Source organism: Anopheles funestus, chromosome 3RL, assembly GCF_943734845.2.
Source record: "Anopheles funestus chromosome 3RL, idAnoFuneDA-416_04, whole genome shotgun sequence".
NCBI classification, from domain to species: Eukaryota; Metazoa; Arthropoda; class Insecta; order Diptera; family Culicidae; genus Anopheles; species Anopheles funestus.
Window position 1 is genome coordinate 48,555,845 of NC_064599.1, and position 19,043 is coordinate 48,574,887.

Genomic DNA, 19,043 nt, shown 5'->3' on the forward strand with positions numbered 1-19,043 from the left:
ACTAATCTTTTATTTTTTTTCTCTCATGTTTGCGGCTCACACGAAATCTCATTTACAAATATTTAGGTTGTGAGCATAATTCATTATTCATTAACCATCAGAACGATTCATTATTGATATCAGAACCATGTTTGTATTACATTCGCTGTGTTATTATGTTATTATGTTAAATTTAACAATCTTATCAATACTGTTGTTTGCAATTTAATTATCATCATCAATAAATAAATTACTTATCATTAGTTTGGCATGATTCATCATATGTGTTTTAAAATAAATACATTAACAACTAAATTACATTCACATCCAACGAATCCTTCATTACATTTTTTTTAGATTTTTTTTCATTAAATACCTGACGTATTCTTGATCGTATGTACTGTAAAAGTACTAAACGTACGGCTTCTAGATTAGTAATCCCCAAGCTAGAGGGTATCTGATGTACACGGTTTCGAAGATATGCGAATATATCAAATTGAAAGCTCAGTGAGTATAGAGCACAAAATTCACTAGCCACAAAGTGTACCTTGGGGAGTACTTGTAATTTCTATATCAACAACTAACGTAAACTTCATATTTCAATTTACATACCTTATGGTTTATGTCTTGTACGTCCTCCAAACTGACATCGCTGTACATGTCTTCGGCCGTATCACAGTTAGAGCTCCTGCCGGATGAGTTAAAGCTCGACGATCTATAAAGATGACTAGAGTTGCAATAAATGTGAGTCAACATTATACCATCGTATGCTATAAAGCTATACGAACAAAGCGAACAAGCTTCTAGTTTGCTATAAAGCTTATGGTGAGTGAGCTTTTTCTCTCACTCAGTGCTCACTATAGCCAATTTTTTTTGTACACAAGGGTTAATGTTTAGATGGCTTTGAACTACGCTTTTGCTTCCTACGTGTTGTTTTACGATACGTATGGAACATTTTACTAAGGACGTAAATTATGTTTCTGCTTGCATTTTATATTATTTTATAATGTTCGATAGAAAGAAAGTTGATCTTTTGTTATGTTAGTCGTTAATAAAACAAAACTAAATTATAAACCAGCTTTTTACATTTAGTTCAAAACAATGACAACTTTTCTTGAGCGGCTTTCTTTAATCAATGTTTGTCCTGTAGTAGATGTATGCAAATTAAAGTAGCGAGTGTCGAATAATACGATGTGTGTTTACCACTTACATCCCTAGTTTTTGTTTTATTTCAACCTTTCTTTTTATTTTGAATAGACAAAAAGCTCTTTGTTGAGGGCTGTCGACGATATCAAATTATGAAAAGACTCAAATAAAGTCTTTGTTGAAAAAAGTATGAATCAGCCAAATGTTAATACATTCTCCTACCAAGGTCGAAAGGGTAGTTTTACATATTCAGACATGATGGCCTTCGTACAACTAAATTTACCATGCTAAGACACATTTTAATCTAAACCCATTGTTGATCAGGTTGGGATAAAACGAAAATTAGAAATTTAGAAAACACTCGACCGGTAAATATTGTTCCCAGTGTTTCAGGACTTTCAAAGGACTAAACATGTATAATGATATACATTATACCTAGAACTGAACGAAAATTGCATCTTATTTCTAATCAATTTAAATTAATTTGCACTAGATGATTTGTTATAGTTTGACTAACATTCAATGATTCATTCAATCATTATAAAACTTACTTTGCTAAGGCATTGGATCCTAGTTGTCGTTTGCCAGAACTGCTGAAATGAAAGAAGTAAAAAAGGTTATGTTTTAGTGAATGTAAAAGTAATCAGCGATAGCTTCCATCTATGTATTTGTAGATTTCGGTTAGTTGGCTCAAGAACATTACTTCTAAAACATATGTGACATGAAAACAATAACGGAAAATATGCTTTGTTCTAGATTGTCGATCAGTTAGTTATATGTTCATTTTAATATCACTTGAAGTGACTACCGTGCAGGTATGCTTTTTTTACATATCTTTTCATATGTATTCGCATATATTTTCCGCTTTACTTCTAACAAACGAAGAAAACCACAACCTTGTGAAGCAAGAATTTATTCGTAAACAATCGAAAAATCTAGCTTACTGAACTTATAGAACAAAACATTCAAAAGGCTGATATTGTTGATGTTTTCCATCTGCTGATACCATCAAAAAACCGCCAATGAAACCAAAGTAGAGGCTATAAAATAATTAATATAAACCTGAAGCCGATAACGAAGTATGATTTAACGTGTCTAATGATATGACGTAATTGTGCGCTCTGGGGTTTCCAAATACTAAGTTAAGCCGATACATCGTATGGAAAAATTCGCAAACAATATTCATGGACCAATTGATTATTGTAATATACAAATTTGTATTTCTCAAATGCAATTTCTTAAAAATAAATAATTGTGCCAACGTGATGATATAACATTTATGTTGATTCCGAATAAATTTCTCTTTTTTTCCTTGTATCTTCTCCAAATATCAACAGAATTTGATAATGGTCTACATTCTCATGTATAAATGATTGACGCTTGTTTTGCTACCGATGGGTAACCATTTTACTTTAAAGCGTCAATGAATTCAGTTACGATAAGATGCGGACCCTTGCCTATGTTCATTTGATACAGGTGTACGATATGCGGCATACACGTAAGTACCAGTAAAAAAACATGTTACATTACGGAATAAACAACATCATTGGTTTTAAACAATCTCAGCATATTTGGTTGCATTGTAGCATTTAGTTTATCAACTGATACTGATATGGGTTTCATACCATTGGGCATCAAAAATATTTTGATTAGCACAGGCACATCTACCGATAATTGATATATTCTCTTAACTTTAGACAAATGCATTATGTACCAGTAAACTTGTCAGATGTAAAATCAAATTGTAAATTATATCTGCTTTTACAACGCGTCGGAACGAAACATACAAACAAATTGCCGGCTGAATACACCGTTGGCGTCTATCACGCTGTTTAAGGGTATTCCTAAACCGTGTCAGTGTCCATCGTTGCTACACGTTCATCCAAAGCACTATTATGCCGAACCATACTAACACCGCGCTAAGTAGCACCAAGCCTTCCAATAAAAGCGCAACTAAGCAGATTAGATAGGGATAGAGCTACGTAGAGACCCGATTGTGCTGGTAACATAAATGAGACGAAACAATAACATATGCATAACCGACTTTTACACAACCCTCTCTCCTAATCCCGTAGTGCACGTCCACAAACCTACATATATCACCCAACAACAACAAAGTAAAACTATGGATGCGTAACGTCCAGATAGAATTCAACAACAACCACACGCGGTCAAGCCACGGGGGCGTGGGTTAATACAAACTTTCTAGCATTGTTATACACCATCAATTTATAGAGGTTATCCATGGTGTTGGGGGACGACTGGCAGCGTAATGCGGGACGGTTACGGGAACGAGAATTTCAATTAACGGTTATGTCTTGCCAAGGTAGCAAAATACTATCAAACTAACGTTACCGATTTTCACTATCCGGGATTAAAGTACACTTGTTCACTTATCGATTTCAACATTAAAAACTAATACTTCATCTTTGGTGGCAGCTAGAACATTGATGACGATACAAGCAACTAACTAAACTCTTTCTTTTAAATAACGGATAAAACGGATTTTTACTCTCATTCGCAATTGGCTTCGTACGGCAGCAATCTTTTTGTTATCAGCTGATTAGCAAACACTTGCGTTACAACAAACACATACACACTACGTAGCGAACATGTGACACTACACACTAAAATACCTCAAGCGCCACACGGTTAAAATGACAATGCTTGTGCCACTTGTGGACAAATTAACTTTCAAAATACAACCCGCAGTCAAGTTGCACAGAACTGCACATTGCTCGGGCAGTTTAAATCTCGCTTCGTCACCTGGAAGCACTTAGCTTCAGCTGATTGCACGAGGGACGAAACATTATCTTTCAGCCGGTGTTCAAGGGTTTCACTTTTGCTTGTATTTCGATCACGGTTCAACAGTGTCACAATTCCAAAATCTCGCTTCGACTAAATCGAGACCAGCAGAACAAATTCACATACACTGTGGGGTTTTTGCACACCGGATGATATCATCGATCGCACAGCGAAAGCTGTTTGTCACGAGAGCAAAAATGTTTTTGACCGATCCCACCACCTCGATCAGGTCGGTAGGGTCCACCGAATAGGGTGTGTGTACGCAAATATGATTTGCGGTATAGAGCTCGTGCAGCTTGGATTTCGTTTACTGCTTTGTCTCTACCTTGCCAGCGGTTCCACTGTACAACTACAACTGACTACTTTTGTTCGATTGTGCCGTGGGGCAGGCTGGCAGGCAAATGTACGACACCAAAGCACTCTGACAGCCGATGAGGCTCGCTAACGGCTGCAACTAACACTATGTACGTTATGTTATTTTTGCTTGCCTGTGACAACATGAACGTGAAACGCGCTTTATTGGATATCGTGGTAAAGCCTTCGCGGTGCGGCTGTCTGTGTGATACGCCCGAACATCATATGCGTGTGCAGCAGGCAAATGGATTTATGTTTTGTTGATTTTTTTTCAGTTTTTTTGTCTTTTGTTTTAATTTCTACCAGTTTTACGCGTGGCGATTGTCTGTCAACGTAGATAGGCTGGCATGATTCGGTTTTCTCTCCAACAAATATTGTGAGCGTACGGAACTTAAATCTGTAGGTCGAATGCTTTAAATGTTTCTTCAATGTTTCGATTTCATTACAAGCATTTGTGCAATTCTTTATATGAATCATAGCTATTGACTGTTAACAACCAAAATAGCTGTGGTATAACGCAATCACCTAGGGACAATGAAAGATTTTCGTTAAAAAATAGACATAACATTCCAGAGGGAATTATAAAACATTAAACATTCCTAAGTCAGTGACACAAACGCAAACGTTCCGTTGTATGAACGAAACAGCATATGTCGGCAAAGGAAACCAGGTAGATTGAAACGTGTCGCTCGCGTGCTGAATACCTTCATCCAATTACTGTACAAATCTCGACGCATACACATAACCAGCGTAAAATCTCTACCAGTAGTCGAACAAATACATGGATACTTTCACCGTCATGAATTGATGCACGATACGCTATCATTGAAGAATGGAAAATCACAAATAGTGAAAAATATGCAGTTTAAGTAATAATATTACCATTCAAACCATGTGAAATATTTATTCAACGAAAGCATTACAAACACAATCTTTCCAACAAACAGAAAGAATGTTCATACAAGTACAACTTTCTATCACACTACTTTCTTTTCATTTATGACACTTTCACACTACTGTGTGACAATTCTTGTAAAAAATTGCAATAACATTCTCCATATCCACTTTCTCTCATTGCACGCATCGATATCGAATTTATTGCACCAGATAACTAACAACCACGACGCTCAGCCTCAACCACGAGGAAGTCAGAAAATGCAATGCATATAAAAACTATCAGTTTTCCAGTACAAACAGGAAACAGAAGAAATTATTTTCTTCATGGTTTTTTTTATAAAATAATGCGGTTTATATGTTTTTAAGCTGACATACAAAGATCTACAGAAGTTATTGCTTGAAGCAATGAGGAATTAGTATTTCATGGTATTAAATAATACTTTTTTCTCCGACAAATTCCATTTCATTTTATCAACCAAGGATTGCTGAACGAATACTTACTGTCTCATTGATCCCCAGCGTCTGTTCGGTAGGTTGTCGTTGTGGCTGAAAGATATGTATGGAAAAAATAAAAAAAGAATAAGTTACACAAACATTTTTACATTACAGAAATCACAATGACACATAAAATTTAAACACAAACATTTAATTCTATGCTTCAAAATATCAATGTTTCTACAGATACGCAAAAAGAAGATCAACTGCTATAAATATGAAATAAAAGAATACAAAATGTTGTATTCTGTTGTATTCAAAAGAATGCTACTAACGACCTACATAGCTTTACTGAATATCATCGCATCTGCTAGATGTACACTGTCAATATTCTTAGAATTTGAAGAATTTGATTACTAATAATTTGAAGAATTTGATTAACTCTTAGGATATAAAAAATACAGTGCAACATTTTGAAATTTGAAAAATAATTTTTCGATAATGTTAATTTGTTGCACTTTTCTAACTTTTGTTCAGAGTTCTCTAAATAAGTTCAAAAACACCGTACAACACTCGGATACCCTATTATGATAACTTGGAATCGTTCTATTTTAGTTAAATTGGAAGTCGTTTGGAATACAATTATCCAAACAAAAATTTATTATCATATGTCTAGATGGAAGCTTAACTACAGAGAAACTTCATCGAAATTTAATTGAGAACTCGGCAGAAAAAACTTTAATGATGGATTTTGAATCAGCAGGAACAATAAAATTATGTTTAATTTGTCAACTAATTCTAACATTCAGGAATTGTCTTTATTCCTTTTCTAGACCATGAAAAATGTGAAATCGTATCTTTGGTTAATGGTCATTTACTGCCCTTATTTTGACCATTTCTATCACAAATATATTTTATAAATATTAGACAAGCTTTTAAACTTACACAGAATAGTCTATAAGTAACATAACAAAATAACATTTTCGTAAAAATGAATTTAAACCGAAAAACTTTACACAATCGTTTCAATGCAATAGCTTTTTAAAGCGTGTCTACGGCCGGAAGTAAACTAGAGATTTTCTTTTCATTAAATACTGTAGAATTATACTATCCAAGCTTAAGCGTCTGTGTTTGAATCAATAACTAATTAAATTATTCTCTCTATCGTTTTACTCTGCTTTTAAACTTGCTTTATCATATTCTCACTCTTGGTAATACATGGTAATATCATGAATCCTAACTGCAGTGTTGTCGCTTCATAATGTAACTGAAGCGTACAAGCTTTAGATTAAAAAATGATCCAACTGTTTCCACTAGCAAGCTTCCGTTATTTTTGTTTATCTCAGTACTCTCAGTATTTCTATTGATTTTGCCCTCATTGCTTTTTACTTTAACGACACGATGCGTATTTCAGAGACAAAAACCGTAAGAGCAGCCATTCTACAAGCTCTTGTTATTTTACATCAAACAATATACATAATCTTATGATTCTTTTTCATAAGCACTGGATATTAACATATCATTAACAACGTTTATTGACGATTACATTTTTTTTTTCATACGATGTTAACCATAATGGTACCTAGCCAAAACGAAGAATCCTTAAAATCTCTTAAAATCCTCAGATAATTATTGCATTACAACTGTGTTCTGTTTACCTTCTAGTATGCTTTGCTACACATTGCCAGATTTTTCATAACTTTGTTGTATCCTGACACATTTTTCTTAGATATTTTGTTCAATGAAGCACATTCAATAGATATATTTAATATTTTCGATTTGTTGTCAGATTGCATTGTTACTTTGAGAAAAGTCATCCATAATCGAACCTTTTAGGTGCACCGCGCAAACTGGTTCGGCTCCACGAATGTCTGGTAATTCCGGAATTAGTAGGATTGGTCGGATTGCCATTGCTTTCACTGTTACCGCCAGCCAGATACATAAAATGAGGGAAAAAACACAACATGCATATGTTAAACCTCGCTTACATCTTTTGCCATGCAAACACAGAATGTTCCAAAGTTACTTACCCAACCGTTGTGGAGTTTAAATGTGGTGCCAATTCCAGATCGACACCACCCGCTTCTGAGATTGATATGTCGTTATCACCGTAGCATTCAAACGATTCGCCATCTGATAGTGAGGAACATTGGGATTTTGGCGCATCTAGGAAGAATGAAAGAAAATATAACATTAATAAAAATAATAATCATTAATAAAAACTTTATTATTTGTATTAATATTATTAGTATGGTTACAACATTAATAATGTATGATGTGCATACAAACAAAAAAATTCCACTTTCCGCCCAATTAGGGTTTCATACTGTCTCAACCAACCAATCAAAGTTAAATAATCGATGAAAATAGATATATCAAAGCCATTATTACGCAATGCACGTTCCAACTAACTTAGCTTGATTTGCTATCATCGTAATTTCTGTGTGAACTATGGATACCCACGATTCCACATATCGGACAAATGAGAAAGCATTCCATGGCACGTAACTATGAACCATGGGCAACTGTTCATCGCTAGTTGTTGCACATAAACAGACATTAGTTCCCTACGCACTAAATATTGAAAACATGCTGAAGATGTACCGTAGAAAGTGTTTCATAGATGACAGCATGGCATTGACATTAATGCATATCTTCGGAAAAGTACGGTAGCATAACCTGAGGCAAAATCCATCATCACAGGAAAGTGATAACTTACTTTTGCCACAAACTCTCTCTTTCATTGTTCCGACAGCATACGCTTGGGACGAAACCGAACAGCAAAGTGAAGAAATTTCACGAAAAATAGTGGGGAAATGAAAACAGAGCATATGCAAACACCCTGTGTTCTCTCAGCGCACGCATCTATTCCATTGCCTACATTTAAGCAATACAGCCTGTGTCTTGCTACCGATGAAAACGATCAACACTAATTTATGGAAAGTGAAAATAATAACAAACCAATATCGGTCACGGTAGACACAGAGCCAGTGGAAATTGTACATGCTCAATTCAATAAATGTAATGACTATGAGATGCACAACATTAATACTCAACAACGACGAATAGTTATAGTAAATGTTCATAAATAAGAAAAAATCTTCCGAAGTTTGGTTTTTAATTGTAGTTGTTGATATATACATGCAAATCAGTTAAAAAATGGTTTAATCTTACCTGTACTTGGCGGGCTCGAAGGAACTGGACTCGTATCTACCGAGTCAGCTGTTATTAGGAAAGATGGATGTTGTGTTTTTGAACTTTTTGAAGGAGAAGGAGCCATCATCCCGAGATAGTAATCTGAAATAAAAGTGTGTATTTATTAAAAAGGCAATATAATATGTGTGTACATGTGTCGAACATGTACATGTAGTTGAAATAGAAAATGAGGATTAAATATATCATAAAGTGTTTGTACATTTTATTATGCCAAACAGATGCATGTTTACTCTTTGTAGCGAGGAAAACAGATAATGTTATCTTTGTATCCTCCCCTTTTCATATTTAATACGCCTCTTTTTGTTAACTAATTTGCTATAAAAATAACTTCTGTATGGTAATTCCTTGCAAGAATAGTTTTCTGTTTCAGAAAACAACTATCTATTTTTTCGAAATCCTAAATAACAGGTTTAATAAAGATATACTATAGCTAGAACTGCAAAAGTGCTTACATTGTAGCAAAGATAACGCTCTCTTTCAATTGTTTTATATAGCTTACTGCTTGAATCGTGCTGTTATTGTGCTGTTATTCTCTAATACCCTGACTCGAGTATATGCTTGAGATTGAGAATATTGAGAAATTTTTGTAATTATTTTTCTGCAACCACCATTTAAAATTGAAAATTGGTTTATATTTTTCACAAGTATGAAACTTTTTGACGAATCTTTGACTTGATAGGGAATGTCCACAAGTTGTTCAGATCAATTTTAATACACAAAACAAGGGAAAAAATTAATATCACGAAAAATTTATGAATTACTGTATGTTACATTAATAATTTATTTTACGTATTTATTTTAAATAAATAAACAGAACATATTTTTCCAATTTTTCATTTCATCAGGTGTAAATATATGATATGTACATTGTATGAGCTTCAATTCGGCGTGTATTGGATTGTTTCAGATTTCATTTCAATCGTATGAAACAAAAATCTACCACGTAACGTGATTTTCGTATAACGACTAAAACACTGGAACAGATTAAGCTCGTTATAGGAAAATGTTTATACCATCTGATGATGCCCTCAAATATGTTGTCTGTGCAGCTGCACTATCACAAACCATATATCCCCACCATACTCTGGCGTGCATCAACAACGATAACGACCACCTGGCGTGTTATTAAAAACTAACGGAACACAGTTGCACATGAACTGATTCTGTAGTAAATAACATCACTCCGCAGAGAACATAGAGCTAACCAAGAGTGAATATGAACGAACGGGTTTATGCCAGTACCATGACTAATTATTGCTAGAAAGCACACGCGTTCACAATACCAAAGCTTCGACTGCACAAGAAAGTATAGAATAGTTTATCTTCCGAAGGCATGCATCTGATTCTATTCTCTCCAAATGCTACAGAGGTAAGAATCTTACACCGTCTACCATGTTCACCCACCGATGCAACATGGAAAAGTGTATGGAGGTTTTCAAAATGTGCATTTTTTAAACATTCCATCGACAGCGTCTGAATATGTGTAACTCACCAGAACGCGCAGAGAAACAAAAACTCGTACAATTATCCGCAATGTGTGTAGAGAATACAATTATGTTTCTTTTTTGTTATTCTTTTACGTTGAATGATTCGAATGTGTGGCCCTAGACGCAAGTCATCTCTTCAAACTCCCAACTAAACTCCCCCTGCGTTCAGAAAAGCTATCACGACTTCAAACTTTATAATAAACCGTAAAGTTATGCATATACGTACAAAAGCTCCGGATTATTACACACCGTAGCCTATTATCCTATTAAATATCATAAGAATAATCGCACAGGTTAATTAGGTTTGGCATTGTAAACCTTCATCAGCTACAGAGTTGCAAGCATAGCTCTATGTCCACCAACCAATCAATCAATTCGACCAATAATCATGCCCTGGCTCTATTCTTTCTTCGCTGCTCAACCTTTTATGGATGAAATTCGTTAGCAGCAACATGCTCATACAACCAAGGCCGCAACATGACTGCCGAATGTTTTGGTAGCAGCGAAACCATGACCAAATTTGCATCAATTCCATACTGTTGCTTGATCGAATCTGTGTGTTTTCTTCTTCTATAAATCCATATAATAACGCTGAATGTCACTGCAGCGCAAGAGTCATTCCAAGCGAATGTGTCGAAACGATATTTTCCATTTCGCAGCAGTACGAAACATATTTCGAAAAGCTTTCTTCGTGCATTCATTTCAATACTCATTCCAAAGAGGTCATTACACCTTGACCTACTACAACTAATGTTTTCGTGCATGTGCTGGGAACCACCCATGACAAAACATGTAAAATTGCTTTTCTTTCCGTTCTTCTTTTGCTGTCCGGAATAAAATCAGTCTGTAGACAAAGCGATCCCTCCAGTTCTCCTAAGTTCACAACTTTTCCGTCATGAACATTCCCAAAGCCACGTTGTCTGACCGCAACGGCACACAAATGGAAACGTTGCTGACGATGGCGTGCCTTGAATAGGTGATTGTTGGAAAAATCACCCAACTGGCACTGAAGAACTTTTCCGACCACATAACTATTGATTTTTTGGTGCTACGTTTCAACGAAAACTAATGATTAGACTCTTTTTTTTCTTTCGACTAAGCGGCTATTGATTTTTACATATTTTTTTTTTTGTAACATATCTCTTCTGTAGCTGTGTCTGCTAACACTGTCTTAATTATTGCTTAACTGTGAGAATATAGTTTAATAATTTTCTAGATTATAACTGTTAAAGATATTTTTTCAATGAGACGTCATATATGTGGTTAGGTTAGAAAAAAAAGATGATCGGGCTACCGTTCTGTTTGTTCGTCGGGTCATGGGAATTAAACGAGGGGACCCGATGTGACAGGACGCGATGACAGGAGTGAGAGTTGCAAATGAACAGCCGTGAACTATAGACGTGTTATAACGAATACCAATATTATGTAAACACCGTTCCCAAACCAATAAAAAACCTGGAATTATCATCCCTTTATCATTACATATATTTGTTTGTAATTTAAAAGGCTTATTTTGCTGATCTGTTTGCATGGAAAACATGCAGCAAATAAGCCGCCAAACGTAAAAGTCCATATAAAAAAAACTAGTGGAAGGTATCATAGAGCCCAACATCAGTGCATCGTCTAAACAGAATCTTATGCAGAAGTTTTAGCATTGTTTTCTTTATTTACCAGAATAATCCAAATAGCCAGCGACTAGAAAGACTCACAACAGAATTGTAGAACCAAACACAACCATCGGCATAATTGCATAGCCCATTAAAAATGTAGCTGCATTTTAAACCTGGCGCCCCCTATTATGCATTTACTACATTCTTGATGAATTGAAAAATGCTGCACAACCGAACAGAGCATAACCAAAAAAAAAACCTGGTGACAACATTTTGTTCCATTCGTAACCACATTCCACAAACACCAACATACCAACGTTCACAACATTCAGTCACAATCGATCAATGGTTCGAGTGGTGCTTTAAGACACACCACGGGCCAAAGATAGAAGAAACACTCGTAAAAGAAATTGTATCTCCCAATAAACCTACCTTACCGGATGCATTTCTATCCATCCTGCCATCGTGGCAGTGTAGGGTAAATAGGAGCCATCGCTTGAGGCTTGAACCAAAGTCCGAAACCGATTGAACCATGAAATTTGTTACAGATCATTGCTTCACTTTCTCTATTTTTCCCTCCCAGATCAAAAGACCATCAAACGGGGGGGTGGTGTTATTGTCCCATCCAAGCCAATCATTTGAATCGTACGCCAATCCGAGCGTGCAGTTTCAACCCGATCAGAATCACTCTAATTTAATACCACACCTAGCGCCCTGCCATGCATGCCAGCAGCCATAGGCTGCCGACAGGGACACGGGATTGACCTGCACCGACACCGTTTCCGGATTAGACCGGCATAAAAATAGCTTCGACTCGGACGCTGAACGTTCGTTGAATGGGAAAGGCAATTGTAGAATCGCGTAAATTAGCCCTGAGCATAATTTTGTTTTGATTTTTACTTTTCAAACCCTGCCTTCCAGGTAATAAATCGGGAAAACAAAAGCATAATTTAGCCCAAAAAACTCAGAGCTCGTCTTGACAGCTTTTATTTCGAAACATCACTTGTAAAAATAACACACCACTGTAACAGGTCCACATACAAACACACACACACACACTGTGTCGCATAGAAGTGATCGTAGATGCTGTCATCTTGTCTTTGAGTTTAGAGAGGCAGTCGTCACTATATACTGACCTTTACTTAGTGAACAGCGTTGTGTGAAAAATTATACGACAAAAAGACGAACGAAACCAAGGATAAACCCACATTTTCTTATGCCGAATACAGCTAAACCAACGAGAGTAGTTTGAAACCCCCTAGGCCAGTCTCAGAGATCAGTAAAAACGTTGTTTACCTTCTCAGTCCGTGATGCACTGTTGCAAAGAAACATTAGACGCTATTTTTAATTTCACACTTAACTTTTCTGCCTGGATGATTTCTGCTCGTATATACAGGTTTCGCACCAGCTGTATATGTTTAACAGAATCGATATTTTTAATCTACGCGAACAGGAATATTTATGGTTTGCGTTTTGCACTGTTTATAAATCAGAATGTGCTAAAGCATCGAAACATCCGTTTTACGCACTGTACTATAAATTATTGTTGCTTTTACTATGGTTTAATTATTTTGCTTCCAAGCAAGTTAAAGCATCCTTCAAAAATATGATCCTGCTTCTAAGTAATAAAAGTCAAATTGTACATTTCAACACTTTCATCGTATAACATATGTGTTGGCCGTCGATGATATTGCGCAATAGTTCATTTATCACCCAAAAGCCACTGTAGCACATGGCGATACGATCATCATTTTAGGTTTCCTTCGAAGAAGTGCATCTGTCATGCCCTATCGCTAACACATGTTGCCCTATAAGCGAACCGAACCATTTATTGTCTTCAGTATCCCTCCGTGCTCCATTAACACGATTATCTTTATTTCCGTTTCATCCCGTGTGCGATATGCCGGTGCGAAGTGTCACGATCATCCTGCTCGCTGCTGCAAAGAAAGATCCATCTGTCCCAGTTTCCTATTGGTCCATTTCTTATGCGATCCTTCACCAACCGAACCGGAGCTTCTCGACAACATGTGTTTTACCAGCGTATGACCCGTCTCATCCTCTGCACGGCCCATGACGCATGAACATGTGCAGGGATGATGAAGATGAGTGCAACTGCATCTTGTTTTTCTTTTCTACCGAAACCGCGCTGCACTCTATTTAGGCAGGCGTTGAAATTATCCGGTTCGAAAAAGAAATTCAAATCCAACATCTGCCTGCATTTGAAACCCAGCGGAAGTAAACACATCCTGGAAGAAATATGAACCTATGCTCAGAAATGCACAACATCACGCTGGAAGACATTGCTAATCCTCTAGACTTTTCTGCAAAATAAAAAAAAGGTTCACATGCAGTGATAATATGTAAGTGAAATAACGAATGTGAGCTTTTCGAGACCCAAATCTGAAAAAGGTTCCGTGGGAAAAATCGGTTCGCTGGTAGTGCGCTAATCAACATCCCCTCACGTGCCCTCAGAGGAGCCCTAGCGATTATATACAACAGCAGCGCCTAACTATTAAAGCACCCAGAGTAACCCAGTCGTTGATCACACGTTCGATGGTAGCCACGTTTTCCGCCTTTGGTTGTACCAGCCGTACACGGGAATTGGAGCCGAAGCCTAAAATCGCAAGCGCCTATTTTCCGCGCTTTCGCTAACTATTCGGTTGCATAATTATGATGCCAAAGCGTTACGCGATATCTGCACCGATACATCTAACCCCCCAAATGAAGAAAACCAACCTCAGGACCGGTGACTAGTGATGCGCGAGTCGCTACATCGCCGGCACTACCGATTTACAATTCTTCTTTGACGGCTCGGTAACATGCTAAGTCATTTCCAAGCTAGCAGCGGCACCTAGGCGACTGTCTAGGCAAGAGTCACGTGAAATTACATTTCTACTCGCTATAAAAACGATTTTATCTTAAAATAAGGTATGCATATTAATTACTACCCCTGATTACATTATCGTTGGGAGTTTCGAAAAATGAAAAACAAGCCATAAATCCGTACATTACAGAGTTAAAGAGTTCGATACAAACGTACCATCATTCATAGATGCATCTTCGAAAGAAAATCGTTGCACATCATTAACACCTTCACGCCTCAAGTATTTTGTTTGTTTGAGACTTTTTCCGAAAGGATGATTTATTCCTACCATGGCATTGTTTACTATTTTAATTGTTTCATTTTCCAAACCCCGAATGGAACTCGTAACAATTAAATGCTGTGCGAAAGTAATTGTACTAATCAATCAACCGAGAACTCGAAACAAAGTACTGACATTTAAAGTTTAACATCGTACATTTGTAGGATCTACAAACTGTCATTTAACGAATTAGAGTCGTCTGTCACGGATGCATTGGTCATGTCATGAGAATGATTCCGGACTACCAAACCCATATATCTTTTTAGATCGCACTGATGGACAGAAAAGACGTGATAGGTCTGAACTGGCATTCCAACTAACATTGGATTAAGACAAAAACACAAGTGCAACATGATGTCCAATTAAAATAATACCGCCGCGGATCTCTTTTTAAGATTAGCTAACATTGAAAACAATATTTCTTAGATAAAATCTCTACGTTATCTTGCTGCACCAAAGTAGAGGAAATCATTAAAAGTACCTATAATGATAACTATATTTTTTCACTACACCACCACAATCAGAGCACAACCGCAAGTGATCAGTTTGCTTTATCGAACACCATTTGCAAACAAAAGCTGTACGAAAGCTGTGCCGAAAGTCAAGTGCAATCTGTTGTTGTTCATGAAAAATTCATCAGAAAGCATTTCTCCCTTGCTGACCGGTGTAATATATTCATAAACTCTTGCCATCACGTGGCAACGTTTTGCGGCGTCTTTTCCTCCTACTTTTCATAGTGAAGCTACACAGCTTAATGTTCACTATTAATTTGTACAATTTATACTACATTTAGATTTTCTTAAGTATGCAATACGTCATGTATGGTCGTCTGCTGTTATGAACTGGAAATTGGAGAAAGTAATGTGGGATTTGTGAAAGAGAATTTAATTTTTTTATCTAAAGTTCAAAACGATAAAACAATTAAAATGAACACTAATAGATTTGGTCACATCCTCTCCTTAAATAGATTACAATACGATGTGTAAAATAGAACAGTAACACGAATAACACAAATATAATGGATGAAAGTTGCTGCGTTTTTCAACATTGACCATATACAGCTTATATTTGAACAAAATAAAACTGGAGATATTACGAAAACAGAAAAGTGCCTCATAGTTGGTGAAAAGTATTAACCCAATAAAAACAGATTTGCCTTACTTTTCTGCCAACCGGGTCACATGACACGTTTCAGTGGAGTTCGGTCCATAGAAATTCATACCACCAAAAAGCGCACTATATACCCAAACAGCTGATTATCTCCAGCTCCAACTTTGAGGACGGATGGTGAATGAGTGTAAGGTGTATGAAAAAAAAATAACAATCATTTTCTCAAATGACCCATATACACAGCGGCACAAAAGCCACATAAAAAAGTCACTTTAAAATGAATTTTAAGCTGACAGCTTAGCAGCTTCACTGTTTGATATGCCCTGAGAAAATTTAAACAGTACCAAAAATTAATATCAAAAGATGTTTTTTTTTTAAGTCCAAACAGGTTAAATATTGGTTAAAAGCATGTTTTTCAAACTTCCCTAATTTCACACAATAAAGTAATCCGCTTACGGCCTAAACTACTTGACAATACAAATGGTTACTAACAGAGGCTGCTTGAGAATAATTTATCACTTACTAAGTTGTTTATCACATTAAGCATCTTTCAACGGTTATCGTAATACTTCACCATACATCACCGAACATATCATATAGATGGTACTTGAAAAAATAAGCAAAACCCTTCAAAATGCTCCTTTGTATGCAGCTGAAAGAATACCTTTTCTATACCGCAGACAGGAAGTTCGTCATTATTCCTGTATTCCAACTCGTGCCACCATTTTTAAAATGCACCTCTAAAGGAAGTAAACTTTCCGTCGTAGCCTTGTTTCGATTTTCAACCCCTACCACATGGTAATTGTTCTACCACAAACTTTCAGTCCGTTCTCAACCCTAAGTTCGAACCTCTTTCAATGAATTCCGGTTGTTGTTTTTTTCTGGTCAGAATTTAAAACTTTATAGGTAATTACAATCTCCATATTTCCTTTCTGCCTCACAACATTTAACACATTTATCAAGTGTGCACCATAAAGGGACGATGTGGCAGCATTTTTTTTATCACCAGCATGTACACAAGCGACAGTACGTGATTTTTCAATAAACATACTCAACAATATCCGCAAATACGTAACAACCAAGACAGAAGACGTGTTTCGTTACACGACAGATGTCTTGTTCGTGCTTTTATGGACAATGCTTTGCAACAGAAGAAACGGAACCCGGCACAATACGCAGCTTTCATGAGATTCCTTTTTCCCAACTTTCAGCTTCATACATATTTTAATTTCACACGAAGTAGTGCGTATTAAAGCCCATCATAATTAACATTTGATTGTTTAAAATGTTTTAAAATAAATTCCAACCGTAACCATTCAGGGGAAATAAACACTCAAAAGCTGGACAAAAATATATGATAAGATTTTTAAAAAGAACAATTGCTTCATATATCGGACGGCAAGCATTCACATGTGAAAGTAAGTTAAAAAGCAACTGTTACAAAAAGCACAACATATTACGCCGTGTTGGGGATGGCTTGGGAAAAACATAACTTCGTTAAAAACCATGAGAAAACCCAAAGATTACATTTTTTTGTAAAGAGAACACTTGAAGAAATGGCTATTGGCGGACGTTTAAAGCATTTTTAGACGAAATATATTCTTTTCACATTTTTACTATGTTTAAAATTTTATCTTCAAAAATATGCAAACACAAAAAAATATTTTTTTTGAACATACTGATTGTATGACTTCGTTATGCCTAATGTTTGTCCAGAATTTTAAAATGTAGTAAAATGCACGACACACCTGACACGAAGTTATTTTTAGACATTATTTAAACTATGACTAATCTTCTTTTGTGACAAAGTTTTCTCATACATGCACCTTCGGTGCAAAAAAAATTGACAAAGATAACATTTCCACTCATTCGTCCTATTTCTGAACGGTTTACCGGCTCGTAATAAAACATTGTTGTTTTCCGGTAACCATATCCCACTACACATCCATACACACTAACATTTTAACATTTTAATCAACCGTCCGCACATAAAATATACTTCCACTGTCTTCAAGCGAAAGACGTAAAACAAACGCGCTCATGGCGAAGGTTTCCTTCAAAGAGACCACACCAGTTTCAACAAAAAAAAAAACAGTACGCATGAAATGAAACAACGTGTGCTGTACACGGTACCCCGGCCACCATTCGCTTGGTGGTGAATGGAACGAAACATACTAATGCATGCACGGCGATCGATGGCTAACATCCTCCCGCGCACGTCCGATTTCCTCCACGTATCGATGATTTTCTCACATATATTTTTCAAACTAAAACCCACCCTTCGTCTTGCATATTTTTTTTTGTTTGTTTCATTCTTTTCTTGGCCACATTCGAATGATTCAGTAACCTGCGAAGCGAAACACTTTACAAGCCACCCGATGAGATGGATAGGTTTCGTATAGTTAGCAAAACACCAGAACCAATACGACTCTGCAAGGAGGAGTAGTGGCAGCAAAATGATCTTTTGATAGGCAACCGATTTACACGCTCGTTCGGATTATATGTTCGTATGTTGGGCCAATTGTACGGATGAAAATCATTATATTCAATTTTATCTTCCATGTATGCCTGTATGTGTGTGTGGCCGGTGGAAATTTTTAATGGAAAAAAATTACAACCACTTACTATCTTCATTTTTTTCACTCTAAATTTATGTTTTGCTCATGCTTTTCCCAATTTTGGAAGGTTCAATAATGCGCTGGTTATCCACTCACATGGATACAGCAGCATCCTTCGGGTCAAGGGGTTCACGCGAAATCAAAAACCCTGCCTCACCGAAACGAATAAATTAATGGATTGAAGTGTTTGTTCCCATTTACACATTTCAACCAATATATTACATGTTCAAGCAACTTTACAGC

The 19,043-nt window shown here is 36.3% G+C and overlaps 1 protein-coding gene across 25 annotated transcripts in view; it reads right to left on the reverse strand.

Moving 5' to 3' along the window:
• Window positions 1–19,043, reverse strand: part of LOC125772358 (rab11 family-interacting protein 4B) — a 47,881-nt gene that overhangs the window by 24,830 nt on the left and 4,008 nt on the right. For 5 of the 25 annotated variants that reach the window (XM_049444004.1, XM_049443996.1, XM_049443997.1 and 2 more), the window contains exons 3-8: window positions 8,791–8,913; window positions 7,647–7,782; window positions 7,446–7,535; window positions 5,683–5,727; window positions 1,677–1,718; window positions 592–706 (exon numbers count right to left, since the gene is read on the reverse strand). In XM_049444004.1, the coding sequence (XP_049299961.1) occupies window positions 592–706; window positions 1,677–1,718; window positions 5,683–5,727; window positions 7,446–7,535; window positions 7,647–7,782; window positions 8,791–8,899 (537 nt within the window). In that variant the 5' untranslated portion in view covers window positions 8,900–8,913. The other 20 variants (XM_049444005.1, XM_049444001.1, XM_049444003.1 and 17 more) reach the window with 19 other exon arrangements.